This window comes from Sorghum bicolor, chromosome 1, assembly GCF_000003195.3.
Source record: "Sorghum bicolor cultivar BTx623 chromosome 1, Sorghum_bicolor_NCBIv3, whole genome shotgun sequence".
Lineage (NCBI taxonomy): Eukaryota > Viridiplantae > Streptophyta > Magnoliopsida > Poales > Poaceae > Sorghum > Sorghum bicolor.
The window spans coordinates 66,957,016-66,980,040 of NC_012870.2; the positions used below are offsets into that span (position 1 = coordinate 66,957,016).

Genomic DNA, 23,025 nt, shown 5'->3' on the forward strand with positions numbered 1-23,025 from the left:
AGGGCTTGGTCAAAGGAGAACTGGCTCCAGCCGTTGGGCTGGGTCAGAGATAGAGATCAACCCAACATTCTCCCCCTTGATCTCATCTATGCTCTTTCACTTGGTTAACTCACCTCATCACAAATTAGTGTATTGAGCATGTTTCATCTTAACAGTTATTACTGTTAGATTAGACAGCCACAAACACTTTTCTATTTAGAGATGAATTCTTGCCTTGGGCCCCTTACTATCCAGGAATCACAGGCTTTCCCTTAAACCCATGCCGGCTACATGTTCTCTGAACACATTGGGCGGTAAGCCTTTCGTAAGCGGATCCGCTAGCATCTTTTCTGTGCTTATATGTTCAAGACTTATGACGTGATCCCGGATTTTATCCTTCACAACATAATATTTCATGTCAATGTACCCGGTGGCATTGCTTGACTTATTGTTGTGAGCATACAATACTGCTGGCTCGTTGTCACAATACAACTTTAGTGGTTTATCGATGCTGTCGACCACCTTTAAACTAGGTATAAATTTCTTAAGCCAATTCACCTGTCCTGATGCCTCATAACAAGCAATAAACTCAACATACAATGTGGACGATGCAGTGACTATTTTTTGTTTTGAGCTCTTCCATGATATGACTCCTTGCGCGAGAGTGAATATATACCCTGAGGTAGACTTTCTATCATCTCCCGCGTAATCAGAATCTGAATACCCTACTATTTGTAGGTCATCAGATCTTCTATAGGTTAACATGAGCCCTTTCGTGCCTTGCAAGTACCTTAAAACTTTCTTCACTAGATTCCAGTGTTCCATACCTAGATTACTTTGATATCTACCAAGTAGCCCGGTCACAAAAACCAGGTCTAGGCGTGTGCACACTTGAGCATACTGTAAGCTTCCGACAGCTGAAGCATATGGAACGGCTTGCATGCAATCGCACTCGAACTTGCTCTTGGGACATTGATGTTCCCCATACTTGTCACCTTTTACAATAGGAGCAGGTGAAGGTCTACACTTGTGCATATTGAATTTCTTCAATACTTTCTCTATATATACCTCTTGGGACAATCCCAATACCCCTCGACTTCTATCTCGGTGAATCTTTATGCCCAAGACAAAAAAAGCTTCACCTAAATCTTTCATATCAAAATTTGAGGACAAAAATCTCTTGGTTTCCTGCAGTAGAGTGACATCACTACTGGCTAGTAGAATGTCATCTACATACAGTACTAGGAAAATGTATTTCCCATTCTTAAACTTTGCATATACGCAATTGTCCTCAACGTTCTCTTTAAACCCAAACTTTCTGATTGTCTTATCAAACTTCAAATACCACTGTCTGGATGCTTGCTTTAATCCATAAATGGATTTTTTCAGGCGACGACCCATTCTTTCCTTGCCTGTCACAACAAAAACTTTCGGTTGTGCTATGTACACTCTTTCTTCTAGATCTCCATTAAGGAATGCTGTCTTCACATCCATTTGATGCAATTCTAGATCAAAATGTGCCACTAGGGCCATTATGATTCTAAAAGAGTCCTTGCTCAAGACGGGAGAGAATGTTTCATTATAATCTATCCCTTCTCACTGAGTAAAACCCTTGGCTACCAGTCTTGCTTTGTACCTTTCTATGTTCCCTTTGGAGTCACGTTTTACCTTGTAGACCAATTTACAACCTACTGTTTTGGCTCCATTAGGAATTTCCTCTAGGTCCCAAATTTTATTGGTACTCATAGACTTTAATTCATCTTCCATGGCTTCTTGCCACTTAGATGCTTCGGTGCTCCTCATGGAGACTTTCTCGCTCTTTGAGGTCTGCCAGAAGTTTCTGCTACTGGCATTTCTCCTTGAGGTTGCTCTTGTTGGGGCTACTGTTCTTCAACTATGGGTTCATTCGGCTCCTGAAGGACAGGTTCCGAATTAGCCATAGGCGAAAAAGTAGCAGGTGTTGTCACTACTGGTGTAGATCCAACAACAACAGGCAGCGTAAAGTAGGGTTCTTGCACTATGGGAATGGGCACGAACACCCGCTTCTCTTCAAGGGTAATTTCTCGCGCTGCCTTGCTCCCCCTGATCATCTGATCTTCTAGAAAACTAGCGTGTCTCGTTTCCACAAACTTGGTATGTCTACCAGGGCAGTAGAAACGATAACCTTTCGACTTTTCTAGATAGCCAATGACAACTTACTGTTTTGGGGTCTAGCTTTCCTATGTTTGGGTTAAATACTTTTGCTTCAGAGGGCTCCCCCAGACACGCAGATGGTTGACTGAGGGTTTCCTGCCGGTCCACAACTCATACGGGGTTTTAAGTACTGACTTGCTTGGAACTCTGTTGAGAATATGAATGGCGGTTTTTAAGGCCTCCATCCACAAACTCAGTGGCAGAGTGGAATGGCTCATCATGCTGCGCACCATATCCATTAGAGTACAGTTACGCCTTTCTGCTACTCCATTCTGCTGTGGGTCCCCTGGCATTGAATACTCGGCTACTATGCCATTTTCCTATAAGAACCTTGCAAAAGGTCTAGGAACTTGTCCATAAGGGGTATGTCGACCGTAGTACTCCCCCCCACGATCAAATCTTGCTACTTTGATTTTTTCTGTCTAGTTGGTTTTCGACCTCAGCCTTGAATATCTTAAATTTGTCTAAAGCTTCTGAGCGTTCTTTGATTGGATAGATATATCCAAAACGAGAGTAGTCATCTGTGAATGTGATGAATGAATCAAAACCATCCACAGATGTCACTGGAAAAGGTCCACAGATGTCTGTGTGGATTAATTCTAGTACTCCCGTACTTCGCTTAGCGCCTTTCTTTATGTTCTTTACTAACTTGCCTTTAATGCCATCAACGCATTGCTCTAACTCTGAGAGTTCTAGTGGTGGGAGGATTGATTCTTTGACTAAGCGTTCTATTCGCCCCCTCGAAATATGGCCTAAGCGACAGTGCCATAATTTCGATGAGGAATCAATTCTCTTTCTTTTCTTGCTAGCATCTGTGGGTATTGCATTCTCAGCGTTATTACATTCAGCATTCACATTCTCAGACATAGATAATAAATAAGGTTTGTCTTGTCGGAAGGCAAGACCCACACATTTATTCTTTAACTGTAGCTTACAATCATCTTTGCTGAGGGGGAACATAAAATACATCATGTAAATCCCTTTTGTCTAGGCATTGAACTGATTCTGCACTTTCTCGAGGTATTCTCTTGCTTGGGGATTGCACTAATGAAGTGCATCGCTTGCTCTGAAATAATGATGAGAAGATGGTGAGAACACCAACATTTAAAACTTGGTAGAATAATTGAATATCTTAATTTAACGTTGGTCAAAATTAAGATATACAAAAATTAACTCGCTGCATGAAATCTAATCACCGTTGGGCAAAATCGAATAAATGCTTAAAATTGGAACTTGGTATTTGCAATATTGCTATTTTTAACGTTGGTCAAAAAAATAACAATATTACAAATATTTCTGGGCTTTAAAACTTGCTTCTCAAATTAAATATCACGTTGGTTCTATTTAATAAGAGAACTAAAATGTCTTGCACAGCGGAAAACGTAAATTAACTTGCTAGAATCGTAACTTGTTGTAACATGGAATTTGCAATATTGCTATTATTGACATTGGTCAAAAAATTAACAATATTACAAAGAATTCTGTGCTTCAAAACTCGGCTTCTCAAATTAAATATCCCGTTGGTTCAATTTAATATGAGAGACTTGCGCAACCAAAAAAACATTAATTTACTTGCTATTTTCAGAAGCATGACTAGCTGACTGTGCTTTCTAAATAATATACACGTTGGTGCAAATTAAATAGAATTTAAAACTGAGCAAAAACAATTATTCAAAAGCTTCTAAAAATAAAATGAAAAAGGTTACTGTGCTGGTTTGGGCCGGGGCGAACGAAGTGCCCCACGTCCACTTTCGGCTCAGCCCGGCGGCTCAGCAGCGCGCAGCACCTAGCCCTGCCTGTGGCGATTTTTTTTTCTCTCGGCCCATCAAGCAAAGCGGCCCGCGCGCTCGCTACCGGCCCAGCCGGGCCAGTGTGGCTCGGCCCAGTCGGCCGCCTGCTGCCCCTCCCCGCACCCAGGCCGCAACCTGGGCCTGGGCCGGGAAACTCTATTCCCGCCTGGGCCGAAAGTGGCCCAGTGCGATTCTGGCTAATCTCGGTCGTTGGATTAGATCTGACAGCCGTCCTTCAATCTCGCGTGTACAAAACCTCCAGGCTAGCTGCAGCAGAAAACCCTAGTTCATTCTTTTTCCCCCTTCCACTCTCTTCTCACTGAGGGCGGCGCCGACCAGGGGAAAAGGGCAGCGGCCGGGGTGCGCCAGCGCCGGTGAAGACGCCGCGTTCCGGCTGCTCCCTTGCTCCCGTTCTTTGCCGCTTCCTTACTCCTGTTCTCGCTTTTCCTCCAGCTCGCGCCGCGACAGAAAGAACGACGGCGGCCTCGGCGGCCGGAGGAGATGACCGGCGCCGCCACGATCCCCCCCACCGGTGCGCACGCTCGCCCTTTGCGGAGCGCGCCGCCGTCGAGCGGCTTCGTGTGCGGTGCCCTGAGCTCGGCCCCTGCGGAGGACCTGCGCCTTGGTGAAAGCCCCACCGGCCATGGTGATAGCCGGCAGCGAGGCCGGGATGGACGGCCCCCGGTTGGGTTGTCCTGTCCCCTTCGCATTCTTGCTTTTAGGGTTAGGATATCGAAATCCCCTTCCCCGATCTGGGTCTTGTGCTAGGGTTGAGGTTTTGGATCTGGACGCTAGGGTTAGGAAAAACTCGATTTTCTGGGTAGGGTTAGGATTTCGAAAAATCCTCTCCTTTCTACTTGCTGTTCTTTTGCTTTTCTCGTGCTTGTCTCGCGGGTGAATCCCAAATTCGATCTACAAGCTAGATCGGCTCTGATACCATTGATAGACTTTTAGGATCATCTAGCAGTAGAATAGATCGGGATTTGAGTACAACAAATATAGCAAATGAACATAGGCAGTAGAACTGCACTTGTATGCACTAGATCTACTACAGATGGATAGAAAACAGAGAGGTTTAGGGGATTAGGATTAGACCGTCGAGGCGTCCATGGCGTCGGTGTTGAGGCAGTGGTGGCGCTTCCCGACGCTGCTGCACCGGCCGATCGGATGGCACTAGGGTTTGAGTCGAGTGGGGGCAGTGGCGTACTGTGGCAAACTTTCTATCACCGTGCTTGCGGCCCCCACCCCTATACTTATAGTGCAGCGCGCCAGGGGCCCACCACTCCAATGGGTGGTTGAGCGCCCCCGATCAGGGCTTGGTCAAAGGGGAACTGGCTCCAGCCGTTGGGCTGGGTCAGAGATAGAGATCAACCCAACAATGAGATGGTGATGGATCAACTTATTTTACTCCATAAATCTCATCCTCAAAACTAAACACGCTAAAGCAGACGAGCTAGGTCTTTCATTTCAAACCTGTGCACGACAGCCGAGCTAGGCTCGTATCAGTGAGTGGATTAGTTTGCTTACGGTTTAGTTTGGTGGCTTGATATACAAGTGGTTTTTGGGGGCCTTTCTGGATGGACTACAGACGGCAGCGGGCAAACACACACATGTAGTAAAAGTAATTTATCTATAAATGCAGGGAGTACGTGTTTAAAAACCCATGAACCATCGTAAGTTTAATTTTCTGTCCTGTACCCACTTGGGTCATGGGTACCCAACAGGTCCCGTAAAAGCAAGCACACCATATGAACGCCAGTAAGCATACATATTCACAATTATCATATACTCATATTTCTATTCTACATAGTACAATGAAAAATAACATAAATGATAAATCAAATTTCACCAATCATACAATAGTAACCCACCATAGTTCATATATTAATGGCATACATATATCCAGGGTTCGAAATTTCGGCAAATTTTCGACGAAATTTCACGAATTTTGATAATTTCGGTGGTGGCGAAAAATCCGAAATTTCATTATATACTAATACATGTGCTATATAACTTTAGACTTCTATTTTCTATTGTTTATATTGTATATTCTTCTATTCAATAGATGTGTAATCATAAATCATACTGATACTTGTTTAGATCTAATTTTTTAAAAGAAAAACATATTTCATGTGCTAGTCTCTAAAAAAGTTTCGGCGAAATTTTGGTCGAATTTCATGAAAATCGGTAATTTCGGTGGTGGCCGAAATTTTTACGATACCGAAATTAAAAACCTTGCATATATCAATCAGTCAGGATCTCAGCCTCTTGAGTGGCGTAACACGCAAGCTCAAGCATGAATGCATGATCTAGATGCGTGCCACTACTGTAAGGGGGGGAGGAGTGAGCTAAGCTAGGGTTTTGTATGGGAAGTCCATCTTATATATGCCTCTACTGGACCAATCCAGTCGAAAAAATTGGGGGTGTTGTGGGTTGATGCTAGCTACTCTTCTATAATGGATCATATTTTGAAAACACATGATTTGTAGGTTTATATACTATACCCTCAGACTCATGTCTACAAATTCATTGGGTCTAACTTTTTTTCCAGCACATAAAAACCCATTGGTAAAAAATTAATAAATGATCTTACCCTAATAGGGGCAAAAACCATCGGATTTCATGTACCTATTGCCATCTCTTACTAACCTAGTGAGGTCGGCCTTTTCATTATTAGTACTGTACACTCTACATTGTATCGAACTTTTGTAATTCCATTGCTTGAAGGTAATGAAATACGGTTTCGGTCATGGTGGGAAAAAAAGGTGAATTATTTCATGTAGGTGCCATTTCATCCAAAACACTACGTCAACACAATTAAAGCCTTATTTAGTTCCCACCCTAAACTTTACACCCTATCCCACAAATGTTTAGACATATACATGAGGCATTAAATATAGATTAAAAAATAACTAATTTAACAGGTTACAATTACTTTTCAAGAAAAAACTTTTAAGCCTAATTAATCTATGATTAGATACTAATTACTACAGTAACACATATGCTAATGATAAATTAATTGCACTTAATAAATTCATCCCACGGTTTCCTAACAGATTCTGTAATTTTTTTTATTAATGTGCAATACAACACCTCTATATAACATCCGATATAACACCCCAAAACTTTACAACCCGAAACTAAACAAGCTCTAAAACTGATACTTCCAGAAATAAATGTGGTTCAACGTGGTTTGGAACCACTACATTAGGGAACTGGGCCTCGTATTTCTGTAAATAAAATGTAAAATTCCAACAGTGCAAGCCACTACAGCTAAACCCTCAGGCAGCTGGAAGAAAATGAAGATGGTTAACATATAGTCAGAGAAAGAAAAAAACAGTGCGAAAAGAATCTGTATCTATTTACGTTTTTATTTCCTAAACACAAACTACCAAACTCTACTTAAAATACAAGTGTATGTATCGTTGTGTCCCATATCTGTACAATTGTCCATTACTAGCCCCGAAGGCCCAAGCCGTTTCGTCGCTACCAGTACAGTCAGTTCCCTTTGTCAGCCGCTCCATTACATTCTGATGAAGCCTCTTCCACGAGCCGAATTTGTACACCTTACCAAATTTTCTCCTCTTCGTATAATCTACTAAGCCAAAACAAGAAATTAATCATACAAAAAAGCTCAGGCACTGGTATATAGATTGTAAACACTAGCAGCTAGATAAACAGGAGAATATCCAAGTCTAACCTAGTACTAATTACAGAAACTGCAGTTTGAAACGTTTTTCAATTCTATAGAAAACTGCTAATTCCTGATACAGTTACAGAATCACAAATATAAGCAGATTGAAGTCCTGTTTAGATCTCATGGTCTAAAGTTTTGCCACAAAACTTTAAACCACTTTAACTCTTAAGGCTCCAAACAGGTGGTCTAGAGTGCTGTCTAAATAGCCAGCCTCACAAAAAAGCCATTTGTTTGTCATACTACACGAGTTAAAGTGGCCAACTAAACTTTAGATCATTGGATCCATAGGCTACAAGATTCATCATGGAAACTGATTTCATAATATATCTTTTATTTTCTATATATTTGGCATAATAATTTTTACAGAAACTGATAGTCACCGTTTTATCATGTAAACCAGTCAATGTCCATGGCAGGTACAAAATACCTCATGTAAAAGGGATAACAAACAGAACTTACCAAAATTTCAACAAAAATCAGCTCAACAAATGAATCAACACAGCCTCAAATTCAGATTGACAAAATAACTGTGTGAAACCGTTGTTAGCTGATGTCACTTGCAGGCCTTGAACCCAACTGCTGGGGCAGCTTTTTAAAAAGCTCAGCTTCTCTTGCTATCTGAATATCAGATGGCCAAAAGGTCTGATATACTACTTTACAAAGGAACCGAGGAAGCAACCCAAGGACTATTATAAGACAAACACTAAGCCAGTAAGTCCTTGAAGCAGCCATGTTGTAAATTGTCCTGCCAGGAATAAGAAAATAGAATCACATGCTATTGCCTTAGGAGATAAGTAAACCAGTCAGCCAGAACTTACCCATAGTTAGGGAAAATTGGTATAGAGTCAATTAACACCATGCATAAAAACGTAGCAGCTATAGAACCCCATACAGCAAGATGGGTTATAAGCACCCAACGTTGAATGTCCATGGCTAGATGAATATTGACAATTATAACCACAGCAATTGTCCACAAACTTCCCATACTCCATATGTCCATTGTACTGATATTGTATGTGAAGAAAGGAACATAGAAAAGGACAAGGCTTTGCCACAATGTATCGAGCATTGTGATCCAGAAGAGTGTCAAGTTGTAGCCCTCATTTCGAAGCCCTGCCTCATATAGTCTTGGATAACAGAGAAGGGTATTATGACTTAAGTTCTTGTCGAGAATGCCAACTACTACCGTTGGAACTGATGTGTATATAAGGGAATAGAAAACACTGCTCCAATCTGTTAATGCCAGAGTTGCAGAATAAGCCGTATATAGGATATACCTACACACATGAGGAAATATGTCAAACTTTCAGGAAATCAAGATATATGTGATAATATAAGTTGGTCTAAACTCTGATGAATCTCAAAGGGAACAACTACTGTAAGATGGAAAGCCCTTACTGCCTGTTTATCCTTGAATCAACAAAATACATAGTCAAACTTTTAATATATATATCAAGATTCATGAGATAATACATATGAATATAAGTATATAACTATGTGCAAATCAATTCTCTACAATGAATCATACATGGCACATGGGCATGCACACAAAGATCAATTCACACCATCACCAACTCTGTCTTCTAAAGTAGCAAGAAAAACAGCAATATACTTTGTAATGGTAAAATTTTGAAATTTGAACAAGAGAGAGAGAGAGAGAGAGGAGTCTACAGAGACCAGAGGTTCAAACAACAACGTATGTAGAGGGGAAGATTGTACCAGAAAAGCATTAGCACGAAGACAGCATTCCGGTAGAAGTTGTACAGGATCATGTATGCGATACGCTGATAATTCCAGTGCCCATGTACAAGAAGTAATCTCTTCAGAAAGCGGAATTGACCCATAGCAAAGTCTGAAGCCATCACCGCCTGACGACCTTCTTGACCGCATATGCCAACACCAACGTCTGCCATCTGTATCATTGAAACATCATTTGCCCCTGCCAAAAGATGAAACAGGATCAGGAAACAGGGATGAATGATAGGCTCTGTTTCCTTTGTATTACTTGGAAAGTCAAAGTGTGGAACAATATGTAGAGTCCCAAGACTAAGATAAAAAAAAAAGGTGCCGCTGATCTTAGCAAAGCTAAAGAAACAGTAGTATTTATATCATTCGTGGGACTGCTAATTCCCCATAGGGTAACTCTATAATTTTCCAAGGTCAGAGCACCTAACCAATATGAAACACGGCAAAAAAGCAAATGTAAGTGAAAGCTAGTTTTCATTCCATTCTGGGCAATCAAATCATTTTGTCTCCTATGTGCCACTGAAAGAAATGGTCTGTAATAGTTGTTACGTTCAAGATACAGTGAAATTGTAGAGTATAAACTACTACCAATACACACTCGAACTGGATTCTTTCAAACTGCAAATATTAGATATGAACAGGTACATCAAAACACTGCATCAAATGTTTTAAGGGTGCTTACAATATACTTCAAAATAAGAGAAACAGTATAAGAAAGTATACAATGGAAAACCAAAAAAAGGACACCAATTACCAGAGTTTCAACTCTACCTAAACCCTTAAAGGTGGTTGTCTTCAGTCATTACTCATTACTAACAATTAGCCCATAGAATTTCAACGATTGGTTGTCCAACAGACGGAATAGAACAACACAAGGTACTAACTAGCAAAGAATCAGATTCAGTATCTCACCATCACCAATTGCCAGGGTCATGTCACTCGTTCTGCTTTTAATCAAATCAACAATGCCAGCCTTTTGCAGAGGAGCAACACGACAACAGATGACGACTTTACATGAAGTTGCCAAGTCAAATAACTGTGAAATAGAAAGTAGTGAAAAGTCAATGAAGAATGGAGATGCAACAAATAAGCTTCAGTTTGACATTTGTATCTGCAGATATTTCTTATGTATTGAGGAATGGTATGCAGAAGTGATTGTGCATTTAATAAACCAATTAATTAAGAATATGACATAATAATAAAAGCATCAATAACAAACCTCTGATTCAAGATCTTTCTCTAGAATATACACAAGGGAGCTTCCATCAATTATCAGTGCTAACTCGGTGCCATCAAAATTTGTCTCTTTCTCATTGTACTCTGACTTGTCACCAGCAATAACTCCAGTTAGTTCAAAGTTTTGTACTGCACTTTCAGACAGGTGGCCATTTGAGGGCCTCAGTTTAGAAATATCACCATCGTACAAATCTTCTGTACCTTGCGAATCCCGCCCAAAATCAGCCGACTTTATTCCAAATTTGGCTTTAGCCTCAGCTAGAAGACGCCTGCACTCAACCTCTGAGGAACCATTTATGATGATCGAATGCATGGTTTGAGTCAAGAGTCGACATGACAAACCAATCGATATAGCAGTTTCTTGCTTATCTCCTGTTAGAACCCACACCTTGATTCCAGCCTGTCTCAGAGACTCAATGGCCTCAGGAACACCATCCTGCAATTTATCTTCAATTGCAGTTGCACCAAGAAGGGTCAGATTGCATTCTACCAGACCTGCTGCCTGACGGAGCTTTGCTGATCTCTCGTGCATGGAGGTACTAGCTTCTTCATACCTTTCCTGCCATTCACTGAATTCTGCATCTGTCAGGTTTTTTGAACCGATGACTAAGGTTCGTAAACCCTCTGATGAATAAGCTGACAAATGATTTTCTGTAGTTTCTCTAATTTTAACATGCAGCGAATCATAAAGTCCATCACCAATTTCTACTTTCAAAATGCTTAGCATTGATGTGTCAGCACCTTTCACAAGAACCTTTACATTGTTGTCTGGAAACCTTACAACAACGGACATTCTTTTTCTCACACTATCGAATTCATGGAGACCAAGAACATCCAGCCTGATTATGACAATGTAAGATCGGTAAGTAAATATATATATATACTCTGAAAAAACAAAGGTGCAAAATGAATTCATTGGGACTGATACCAGAAGTGGCTACAACTTTGTCAGAGAACTAAGAGGGTAGCAGTATTTACCTTAACCTCTCGCCTAGAACATCTATAACAATATGTCCAGTTGTTCTTTCCACGAGGGTATACCCGTAGGCAGAGGCTGCAGTTACTAAAGCTTGCTCATCAGGTGATTCACCCTGGTAATCAATTGCACTTGTCTCGTCCACTTCATTTGTCAAATCGTGAGAACTCTCTGTGCTAACTGGAATTACTGTGTTGCAGGCAGCCAGAGTAAGGAAAAAATCATGAGCAGCAAGTCTTTCCTCCCCAATCAATGGTTGATTCAGAAGCGCCGTGAGTGCCAAATCAACATTGACTTTAGGCTTCCTGCCATTTTGTCTCAATGGCTCTGCAAAATGAGACAAGCTTAAGCATTGAGAAGGTAAATGATCTGGAGCTCAGATCTAGAAAATGAATGAATGAAACACAACTGAGACCAAAATGAAATCGTTATATTTGCAGTCAAAAGGTAAGAAATCTGAAAAATTCAAAATATTGCATAGTGCGAGCGAGCTTTCAAAGACTTCCTATAAAAATCTGGACCTTGGGCAGGAACCAAGTTGCTGGCTTTTCGTTTACTCCCAGACACTTCATATTTTTTTTAATTTCTGACCTCCAATAAGGTATCATCTCAGGTAGTTCAAACAAAAGAATACAAAAATGGCATACTCGCTAAGTCACCATGAGTTGGAGGTTTCCAGTTTCAAGCACGGACATGGAATGATGGAACCATGGTTTAGACAATAATATAGTTGGTCCACTATCATGGCATGGTAGTACCAAGCACAGAAATGGGGAGACCACATATATGCTTTGGCTGTTTTTGTCAATAAGCTGTGGGAAAGGCAATGTGATGTTTTCTTCTGATTGGAGCATAGACTGTTTAAGATACAAGGACCAAATATAAAAATGAATGTAGTTAACTATTTATGAGCTGCAGCATATAGAACTCTGTTAAAAGCTATGGTGGGAGGTGGAAATTTAAACTCCAGGTTCAACCTAACACATAGTAGTGATGGATGGAATATAGCCCAACTATAGTTGATTTTCAGCTCTCCTAAAAAACAAGTTAAAAGGCTCAAAAGTCGAAAGTTCTTAAGATGGTCCCAAAAAAAAGTCAGTTGCCTTGCCTGTAGTGCTTATTTCATGTGAAAAGTCACTGGTGACTTGCAAGGAACTGCCATAGTTCTTCCCGTAGATGCTAGCTTGCTGAAATTCCATCTTGTTTTGTGTCAAAGTGCCTGTTTTGTCAGAAAATATGTATCGGATTTGTCCTAGGTCCTCATTGATATTCAAGGATCGACACTGAAATCTTGAACCTGAACTACTGTCATACATCCTTGTATCTCCAATCATGAAGTATGATTGCCCCACCCTGACTAGCTCCATTGTGATGTACAGAGATATCGGTATCATTATCTGAAAGATTATCACAGAACTGAGGAAGGAGAAAAATATCTCTAAAGCAATGCCATAAAACTTGAAATCTTTTCGATTTTCACGCCCAAAGGTGAAGTACTTTCTTCTGTAGTATGGCAGGGCATCCAGGTTTTTGGAATTTTTAAACAGCCAAACCCCCATCCCAGCAGCCACAACTGTGCATGTGATCAAGAGGAAAGCTGATAGCCAAAGGGTTTCCCTGTTCATATAACTCTCTAGGTTGCTGCTCTTTGAAGGAGATATCGTGCTGTTCAACATAGCTTTTGTCTCCTGACCAGCATAGACAACAACCCCAATAATCCATTCAGTGTTTTTGAGTTGGCATCCACGTAATACAATGTTTGATTGTCCAAGCGGAACCCTCTGACTGTTCAACTCCATGGTAGCTGTAAACTCATAGATATTTCTGTTGGGCTGCTCACATTTGATCAAGCCTGAATATGCATCGTCATATATCATGGAAGTAGTTTCCTGGCGAGCATACCTTGTTTTCAGGTTTGACTCACCATCTAAATTCATAGTTTGGATATAAGCTATACCATTTGGATCGCTCGTACCCAGGAGAACCATGTCACACGGCATGGTCTCGTTGGCATGAATTTTGACAACCTCCCCTGCACAAATTTTTTTCCACTTTTTTGACCGAAAATCACCATGTTGAAGTACGAGTGCCTCTCGGTTATTTTCATTTCTGTCAGATCTGTGACGCCGCCAGTCTTCATATCCATCTTTTATAGCAGTCACAAACAACACAAAGAGTAGTGGGAAAAGAGAAGCAGTTCTTCCAAATACAGCTAAAGGAGGGAGCTGGTTAAGAGCAGCTATAACCAGGAAGTATACATATGCCAGCCGATGAAACTGTATGAAGAGGTTCTTAGGCAGGAACGTAATCAAAGTATACTTGCTTGTCCTGATCTCATTCCCTGTAAATTCATATCGATCATTTGTCCTGTTAGGATCATTAATGTAAATTAGCCTTGGCTCATGCTCGGATAAAAATGGATCTTCAAACTGTGAGCTCTTGTTCCTGATTCTCTGGGAGCGATTTGGCTTCTCATGGGAAGAAGATACCATTCCGATCTCTAGGGATGATGGAGAATGCTGCATCTCCATTGCACCACCCCAAGAAACCTTCCGCTGTCTCTCCTCCTGAGAGCATTCCACCGAGAGACGATGGAAGAAGTGTGAATCAGCAGACTGGAAGCGCTCTGCCACCCTGCTCACATCAGACTCCACCCGTAAATGTCTTGGTTGAGCCTCTCTTTCATCCGTGGGTGTGACAGAAGCCGTTTCACAATCCTCGTACAGTGATGAAGAGAATGAATCAGTTGCGCAGAGGCAGCCTAATGAGCCTACCGAAGGCCGAGCAGGAGCCTGATGCTTTGAAGGTGAATCTGCAGTTCCGGATGATGACAGGAGCAAGGGATCACCAGTAGTCATATATAACCGCCACCTACCAACCCCTGCATCATCGGAACAAGGGCTCTAGCTACCAGAAGGGTGGGCTCAGTTGCACGATGAAGGCTTCCAGCATGCAACATGCTGAACCCATCTCATATTTGCACAAGTTTTAGCACCAAGCGCAGCTCCACGCACACAGAATACTCCAACCTATTGAAACAAAATATATAGCAAAAGCTTTAGACTCATCAATCAGTGTAGTACTGTAAGGACAACGGCTAATAGCAGGTTAATGGAGCACAATTCGACGAGCTACAACTCAAAGCTGAATGAAAAACTCCACAAGCTTCTACGGCATGCAGGTAACTTGAAGTAAAAACAGCTTAATCAGCAACTACTGAGCTTCGTAAATACACAGAACGGGAAACAATATTACTCACGCAGAAGGGAAAAACAAAAACTCGAAATCTTATCCATCAATGAGTACCTATCCAACCACCTAAAATCCAAATTTTCTAAGACCGGAGCTATGTCCATAAGCTGGATGAACCAATTCGCACTACTTTCGCTGAATAAAAGCAGCGGATAAACCCCTAAAAAATACTTTACAGAGAACATTTCCCCAGATCACGCCAAAGGGGGACAACCGGGGGACCAGGACAGGATCAGGACACGCACCAGCAGTCGGGGCACCTCCGGATCGAGCCAAACCAATGCCGAGCTGGGCGTGCTGCAGCGCCCTCCCTGTCGGCGCGGCGGATCCGGCGGCGCGCCTCACGCGGATCTGAGCGCGCGGCGGCGGCGGCAGAGGCGGCGACTGCGGCAGCGCTCTCCCGGGGTCGGATCGCGCGGATCCGGCTGCGCCTCGCGGTGCACCTAGGATTTCGCCCGAGAGACGGCGGACGGCGGCGACGTGTAGCGAGGGGAGACGCGGAGACGACGCCAGGCGGCGGAGGTGCGGTGTGTGGGGTGAGACGAGATGAAGTTTTTTTGTTTTTTCCTTTTTCTTCTCGCTCTTTCTTTTCTTTTCTTTCTTTTTTTCCGCGTTCGCGAGCGAGATCGGGGACGGGGACGGAGGGAGGGAGGGAGGAGGTGCGGTGCGGGACGGGTGGAGGAGCGCGAATTATTCACCTGATTCGACGTGTGCGTGCGTGTGATTTGTTGCGGCGCTGCGTTGTACTGTTTGGACCTTTGGGGGCCTTTCCCCAGTTTCGCCCAATGGCGTTGCGGGGGTTATCGGTGGAACGAAACTTGTCTTGAGCTGCTTGTGGTTGTGACGAGTTCAGTTCAGGTGTGGCAGTTCAAAATCTCCGAGTTGCTGTGCTGCCCTGCCCAACAAACCCTTTCGACCTCTCTCGTCTCGAGCTAAAAGAGAAGAAACCGCCTCCCGTTTTGGAGGGATATTTTTGGTAGTCTTCAAATTCTTGTGCAGCGCCATGAAGCAACTCATGAGATCGGTTAGAATGGGAGTTGAGCTTTCCCTGAGAAAAACATTGCACAATTTCCATCATTTTTTGGGAAATGAACACATAGCTTATGTTTGGCAATGGAGTATGTGAAAGTTTACAAATATATACATGACATGTCTCATGGTAGCACATTCTGTCAGGGTCAAGTGACTTTTGTACATGCGTGTTTAGTATGATACTTACTATGTGTGTGTCTAGTATCAGAGTTTTTTCTTTACCTAATAAGTATGAGGAAATTAGCTAGACACCTTCATAGAAATGGGTGTGTAAGTAATATTGTCCGAGAGAGAAGGCATGCTTATATTTGTTAGATATTGGGATTGAAGGAATTATATAGACGTTTCATTGTCGACAAACATGTTACTACCCATCAACAAAGAAATATCTATATTAATGATAAGACATGTGTAGAACATTAAACTCATACTTTAAGTCTTACTCTTCCGCGTATATAGCTTCTGTTAGACGTTGGGATTGGAGGAATTATATAGCTTTTGTTATGCATCTAAATATACATTATTTTTAAATAAATAAAAAACTATATATCTAAAAAATCAAAACACTCAAAAATTAAAATGAATAGAGTAGTAGACCGTTTTGTAACCACCATGACTAAACAAGTAACCGTACTTAATGATGGCGCCAAATACATTTTATTGTTATTCCATACATAAAAACACAATACATTTGAGTTCTTGTAATTAAAAAAGTTGAAAAAACAAAATAGAAAAGCCGAAGTCTACCAAACAAAAACAGGAGCATTTCTCAGTTTTCATATCAGACTAGGGGGCATGTTTATTAGTCATATATATCCCTCTCACAATCGAAAGGTTTTCTTTCCCTTTCCATTATTGCGGTATAATTAAGCGCGATAAATAAATAAATGCATGTTTTGTGGCGTGTTTCCACGGGAGGAGGCGACGTGAAGACAGGTTTTCGGGCTTTTCTTGGTCCGTTCGGAAATCAAGTCGCACACAAGTGCCATCTCCGTGGAACCCAACACCGTCGTCTTCCCCGGCCGGCCAAACTACTAGGCCTTTCTTTTTTTTTTCTCAAAAATTTAATGTTTTTTGAAAGTTTAACTCGATCGCAGTATACAGTAATTGACAAGTGAAGCGCTGGCAGCCAATAATACGGGGTTGTAGTAGGGGATCCAGGTCAGGTCATCCACTGCTGCCAAGGAACCCAGTAGACCAGGGATACCGTCTCCGTATTATGCGTGGTTCCGAATCGTCGTGCGTGCAGCGACCTGGAAGACAAATTTCATGCGCTCACAGCCGCATGTGGTGTATGGTTTGTAAATTGTAATCCATGGTGAGCGGCTGAAGCTCTTTTTTATAGAAAATTCACATGCGGAGGAGAGGCTCCACTCCTCAAGGCCTCAACTTCTTATGACTGCTGTAAACGTGTACAGTACCTGGAGGGCAAAAGGCGACCTGCACACAACAGTCTCTCAGAAGATCCGGGGAACCCGTGCGGCCGGCCGTGCACGTCCGCCGACGTGGATCCGTGAACTTTTTCGCCTCGCGTTGTAGTCGCTTCGTTAGGTTCGCCTCACGGTTGGGACCATTTGCTTGAGCTTGGCCATGCATGAATGGCCTTTCTTCTTTTGCTCGGGCCCGCGGCATTGCTTCGTCAACATATATGTTCCTGTCGAGGCTTCTTTAGTTGGCGCAAAGGAAAGTTTTTAAGTATTGTAGCATAATTATAATTATAGTAATTAGTGTTTAATTATAAATTAATTAGACTTAACAAAGTTGTCTCGCAATACAAACTACGTAATTAGTTATTTTTTAATTTATATTTAATGTCATATGTATGTGTCCAAATATTTGATGTAGGTGAAAAGTGTTTTGGTGGGAATTAAACGGGGCCCAAACTACCTAGAACGAACTCTTTTTTTCTCACATAGTTGTGCATTTGTCTGTTCTAAATACTCTAATCCTTGAGAGTGTTTGAGCATCTCCAACACACAAATAATGCATTGCCCCCTCTCTTTCTAAAAAAGAAGTTATTAGAATGCAAGCCTTGTTCGGCTCGCTGAAAATTTGGCCTCAAAGTTCCTGACAAATGCCGCATCAAGTGATGATCCTTGAGTCTAGCACTAGAAAATCTGATTGCCGCGCGATTAAGCCACACGACGTTCGTGCGTGCGTGTTCAGCAATGGGAGTTGTGATGACCCGGGTCATTAACACTTTAAATAATAACCCTGGCCTATGATTTATCACCCAACAGATACAAGATTTGTTGAATAATAAACCATAATAAAGTTGGCATGTATTATTACAAGCTCGTCATATAGAAGTCCAAACTACATTACTAGATGAGCGACCAAGACATATCGCCCTTGATACACATATCTGAACTAAGGGGATTATTTATTCATCCCATTCTCCATAAGAGGTGGCAGCAACTCGACTAGCTTCTTCATAGTCATCCCAATCTACATGGGCATAACCATCATCTAAAGACCCTTGAGCACACTCTTGTAGATCCTCTGAAGAGGGAGAGTTAACAAGAGTGAGTACGACGTACTCACCAAGTATATAATATCAAATAAATGCAATGGATCTAGTCATCCCAAATGATCAATAATATATCATTTTACTGTCCAAACAACATTTGTAGAAAAAGTCAAATTTAATTTACAAACACTACTATCACTTGTATCTTGAGAAAGAGCCACCCATAGGTTCCCGTAGCCTCTAATCCAAGAGACATGACATGAATTCATGATTTAACCCTGTGTAGGTTTGTATCACTTTAGCCATAATTATCATGACCAATTTTCCATCGCACTTCCTTTGGTGCGACTCATGGTCAAGATACCGAACTTTCCTCATGTTGTATAATTATACATCCATCTATCCACATGCGCTAATATAGGCGTCTCGGTGTACTTCATCGACACATGATTGGGGATTTCATCATCCAACCTTCTCCTCACTTACCATAGGGATTATACAACAACTCCATGGGTAATAGAATCGGCCCGTCCCAAACGAATTCATGGTTCACACGAATTTATACGACCCAATAACACAAGTGAGAGTTGGTTATTAGCCATACCAAACTTTTCCATCCCAATAACAATAGGGAAATTAGCTGCTCCATCAGCTAACCCCATGTCATCAAGTTCACATATCATCCATCCCAGAAAATAATATTTAATGCAAGTTATTTTTATTTTCACAAACTTTGTATAAAAACTTAAGGAGAGAATGATCAAGGAATTCTTGCCTGAGTTGTTAAGATCCAACTCGGGCTCAGTTTGGTTCGCTAGATGATTCTGCAACTGATTTTGCTCGCTTCCTTAATCTTTGAGATTTCAGCTTCAGGCTTAGGCTTGTGCTTCCCCACAAGCACTCCTTCTGTTTGCAGATCTTGGCTAACACTACTTCTTCTTCTTCTTTTACTTGGTTGATCCTCACCTAGCCACTTCTCTTGACTTTCTTTTCTCTCAACCCCTGTCACTTTGCATGGGTGCTCAAGTCACCATTTTTCTGATGTGGAAGGTTGGTGATTTTTCTCAGTTAAGGATTGGGCTAGGTGTCCTTGGTAGGCTGCAACTTTGAGTCAAGACTGAAGAACTAGTTTGCTACTATGATGGGGAATGCTCCTCTCACTTTCACTCCTGGTTCTTGTACTAGTACTCATTTCCAACCTCTCGGAGATATTTACCCTCACATCTCCCAGCTTGATCAAGGTCTGTGTAGTGGTGTTCTCCAGTTGCTGCCATTTGATTGGTTGAATGACTTCTAGAAAGACATGACAACTCACTGTTGCATAAACTAGTACAAGAGTGGGTGAAATAGTTGCCAGAGTGGTGTGTACTAGAAAAAGTAAAGAATGGTGAGAGTGTGTGCGTGTGGTAACCTGAGAGGCTAGTTGGCTTAACCATGTAAAGAAAATTCCAAGAATTAGTATATGATCTGTGCATTTTGTTGCCAAAGTGTATCACAATTATCTTACTGATGTAATTAAGGGAGCTGATGTAATTAAGGTTAATTATCTATTAAAAATGTGGGTCGTTACAGGAGTACATTTACATTAAGCATTAAGCCAAAACAAAGATGTGGGGCGGCAGCAAGTGGATATATCGTATCGTGCGTCTGCAGATCGGCCGAAGTGCAGAACTGGCGCGCGGTCACCCGTGTCATGCTCCCCACTGTAGCCAGCGTTCAGGTCACGATCCTTCCGTGGCGACGTGGCGACCCCATCGACACCGCAACGCTCCCTCCCGCCGCCCACGCTTGGCGTCCAGCCTCCGTAGAGCCACCACGTCCGCCCCCACGCACGCAGCCACCTCTGCCCATCGACCCTACCAACCCAATGCGTGGCCGCCCCACGCGTCGCGCGGCCCCGCCACGCGTACGCGTGCGAGGCGCCCGGGTCTTCGCGTTCGGCGATCCCCATTCCCGCGCACGCGCACGCGCCACGGGCCACGGATAAAGCCGCAGCATGCCACCGGCCAGGATCTCCCTGCCCACCCAAAATCCGAACCCAAAGACGTTGCCCGAGTCCCGAGACATGCAACCCGTTTGCCGCTTGCGCTTGGCCCCCGCGCGGCCGGAGGTGCCGCGCGCGCGGGCGGGCACGGCCACGACGTGCCTGCAGGTCCGGCGGGCCACGACGACGAGCCGCGGCTGCGCCTGGTGCGTGTGCGTGGCTCCCGCGCGGCGCCCGCGAACCGCCCGCACGTCGTGCGGAGCCGGGCCGACGGAGCCCGTTGAGGCGCGCAAGGACGGAGCGGCGCCGGCGGTCGATCTGCAGGCGGATCAGGAGGCCGGGCTGCTGGCGCCTGAGGAGCTGGAGGTGCTGGAGGAGGCGGCCATCACGGGGGACGACGAGGGGCGCCGGCCCACCGACTACGACCGCCGCGCGCACATCTTCGAGGAGAGCTCGCGGGTGTTCCGGGAACTCAAGCAGCGAAGCGACGGCGACGGCGGCAGCGGCGGAAGCGAGAGCGGCCCTGGTGGCGCGACTACTGGTGCCAGTGCCACCGCGGCTGAAAAAAGAGCGTGTAACGAACAGCAGCAGTAGCAGCTAGCTTGTAAATTAATGTGAACTGTGTGTCGAATGGGTGTGTATGTGTTGCAAACTTGCATGCAAATGTAATTACTCGACCTTCACCATCTCTCATTTGACACGGCACAACGTGCTGCAGATCATCAACTGTTTAACTTCTTTGACAGAGAGGTTAACCATGAGGTCACTTCATCATCATAGCCTCCCCAACTCTCGGTAACTACTCTTCTTTTGAACCGTTACGCTTGAGAAACCGCAGACACTGATGTTTCTTTTCACGAACATCTGAAAGGTAGCCACAGACTGCAACTACGACTTGTTTGTCATGATCACTGATATATTTCCCTGATTTGTGTACCTTTGCTGCTACCTCAGCCAAATTTTCTTCCAGATCGAAAGCGACTGTACCAAAAGAAAAAAAAAAAACATCTATCAACTAATGATCGACCTTTTTTTTTCACAGTAGGCATAAACAATACTTTGGACGGCACGGACAAATGCATAATAAATCTGAAGAACCAAGAGGCACACACTAGAGTACTACAGAAAAAAAAAATTGGTATATCACAATATCTGTCCATAGCAAGCTTAGAAAACTAACCAAAATCAATGAGAATATCCATGCCCTTATTAAGTAACAGAGTACAAGCACTCTTTTTTTTCAAAACATTTAATTAGGAGGGGTTTTTTGTGTGCGTGGAAAACATTTAATTGCAAATTAGAGCGTGGAAATGTTGCAATAGGTGTTATGCTCCAAAGCACAAACTGTTGAAAATTATTTCAGAGTATAGTTGCCCTGCTGAAGGGGACTTTGGGATTCATTGTGTTTTCAGAAATTACAATGTATGGGAGTGCTTAAGAATGCTGAAGCCATAGGTATGTATTTTATGATCTGCATCAAAGATATGGGAGCAGGATCGGTTGTCTGGAAATCTGATGAGTAAACCAAACCAGATTCCCATATGGATCTGTGGCTCCCATAAGGGTTTGGAAGCATAGCCAGCAACCCATGTACAGACAATTTCCGCTCAGGAGATGGTGAGTTATGCAAAACGAATATTAACATGGGTACAAAGTTTATGTTTTGATGATGCTTTAATGCTGCCTTGTGGTGGCCTGTGATTGTTTAAAAGTGAGAAGGTTCTGGTGTAAGCTGCGCCCTCAAAATATTTATGCTTGAGTAGAGTAACTTTTGAATAAGACGAATTGTCAAATTTGATGTAAAAAAGTCAAATATTTTAGAATTTAGAATGGATTGAGTAACTACTAATCTAAAATTTGGTGGAAAGAAAAAATATAACATGGAAGGAAAATCCGACTCGAAAAATAGAGGTGTGGGTGGAGCCAAAGGGAAACATCCTGTATGGATGTGATTGTCGGGGAGTGGCAATGGTGTGGGGTATGGGAAAATTGTCCCACGAGTGGCATATGGCAGGGTGGGGAAATCTGGGTAGTGGCATATGGTATGGTGGGATGAAAAGTTCATGATAAGCTCTGTTGGTCATGCCGAGTAGATATGGACATTTGCCGCTTTTTAGTTTTATTAGAGAAGAGATGAGAAGAAGAGAGAAGTCAGAAGAGATAGAGATAGAGATAAAGATGACATGTGGATTTTTACTCTTTCTGTTTCTGAAAGCTTTAACTTTTATAGTTGTCCTAAGTTAAAATTTTAAAACTTTGACCAAATTTCTAGAAAAAACGTTAAGATTTATAGTATTAAATTAATATTATTAAATTTATTTATTCATAAGATACTTATTTTATGCTATAGATATTGATGCTATTTTCTATAAAGTTGATTAAATTTGAAAATGTTTGACTGACATGAATTCTAAGAATTGAAGTTTTGAGAGATAGAGGGAGTATTTGTGCCTGAGGCTCTCATCCTTGTTTTTATCTTTGTCTCCTTCTCTGCTCTTTACCTTCTCCTCTTGCCCCGACCGCGTCGGCGGCATCCATGTCAAGAATGGCAACGTCAGGGAGGAGATAGGTTGTGACGACCCTAAAAAATCCATCCTTTTCAAAAACTTTTGTTAACTCAAACCCAAACCTTCCTTCTTTGTCAAGTTAACCCAAGAAGCTCAAACTCCA

General features: G+C 42.6%; 2 protein-coding genes across 3 annotated transcripts; one reads left to right on the forward strand and one right to left on the reverse strand.

Annotated features, from left to right (window-relative positions):
• LOC8083664 (phospholipid-transporting ATPase 1) lies at positions 7,104–15,540 on the reverse strand. Of its 2 annotated transcripts, XM_021458846.1 has the most exons (10): positions 15,115–15,540; positions 12,726–14,646; positions 11,620–11,944; positions 10,843–11,480; positions 10,625–10,725; positions 10,318–10,441; positions 9,379–9,598; positions 8,478–8,936; positions 8,119–8,404; positions 7,207–7,557 (listed from the first exon to the last, which is right to left on the reverse strand). In XM_021458846.1, the coding sequence occupies exons 2-9, from the start codon at positions 14,473–14,475 to the stop codon at positions 8,203–8,205; spliced, it is 3,819 nt and encodes a 1,272-aa protein (XP_021314521.1). In that variant the 5' UTR covers positions 14,476–14,646; positions 15,115–15,540; the 3' UTR covers positions 7,207–7,557; positions 8,119–8,202. The 2 variants fall into 2 exon arrangements, with proteins under 2 accessions (XP_021314515.1, XP_021314521.1); XM_021458840.1 differs by having other exon boundaries at positions 7,104–7,557; positions 10,625–11,480; positions 15,115–15,539.
• On the forward strand, positions 20,403–21,132 carry LOC8082343. The gene has a single exon (XM_002465267.2). It carries the CDS (start codon positions 20,437–20,439, stop codon positions 20,947–20,949), a length of 513 nt encoding a protein of 170 aa, XP_002465312.2. The 5' UTR covers positions 20,403–20,436; the 3' UTR covers positions 20,950–21,132.

Bases quoted from the DNA above. Each gene is read 5' to 3' on its own strand.
- LOC8083664 (XM_021458840.1), bottom strand. From the start codon at position 14,475: ATGACTACTGGTGATCCCTTGCTCCTGTCATCATCCGGAACTGCAGAT. The intron at 11,945-12,725 runs GCAAGGCAACTG...CTCATTTTGCAG, and splicing joins ACATGAAATAAGCACTACAG to AGCCATTGAGACAAAATGGC. The intron at 8,937-9,378 runs GTACAATCTTCC...TCATGTGTGTAG, and splicing joins TTCGTGCTAATGCTTTTCTG to GTATATCCTATATACGGCTT.
- LOC8082343 (XM_002465267.2), top strand. From the start codon at position 20,437: ATGCAACCCGTTTGCCGCTTGCGCTTGGCCCCCGCGCGGCCGGAGGTG.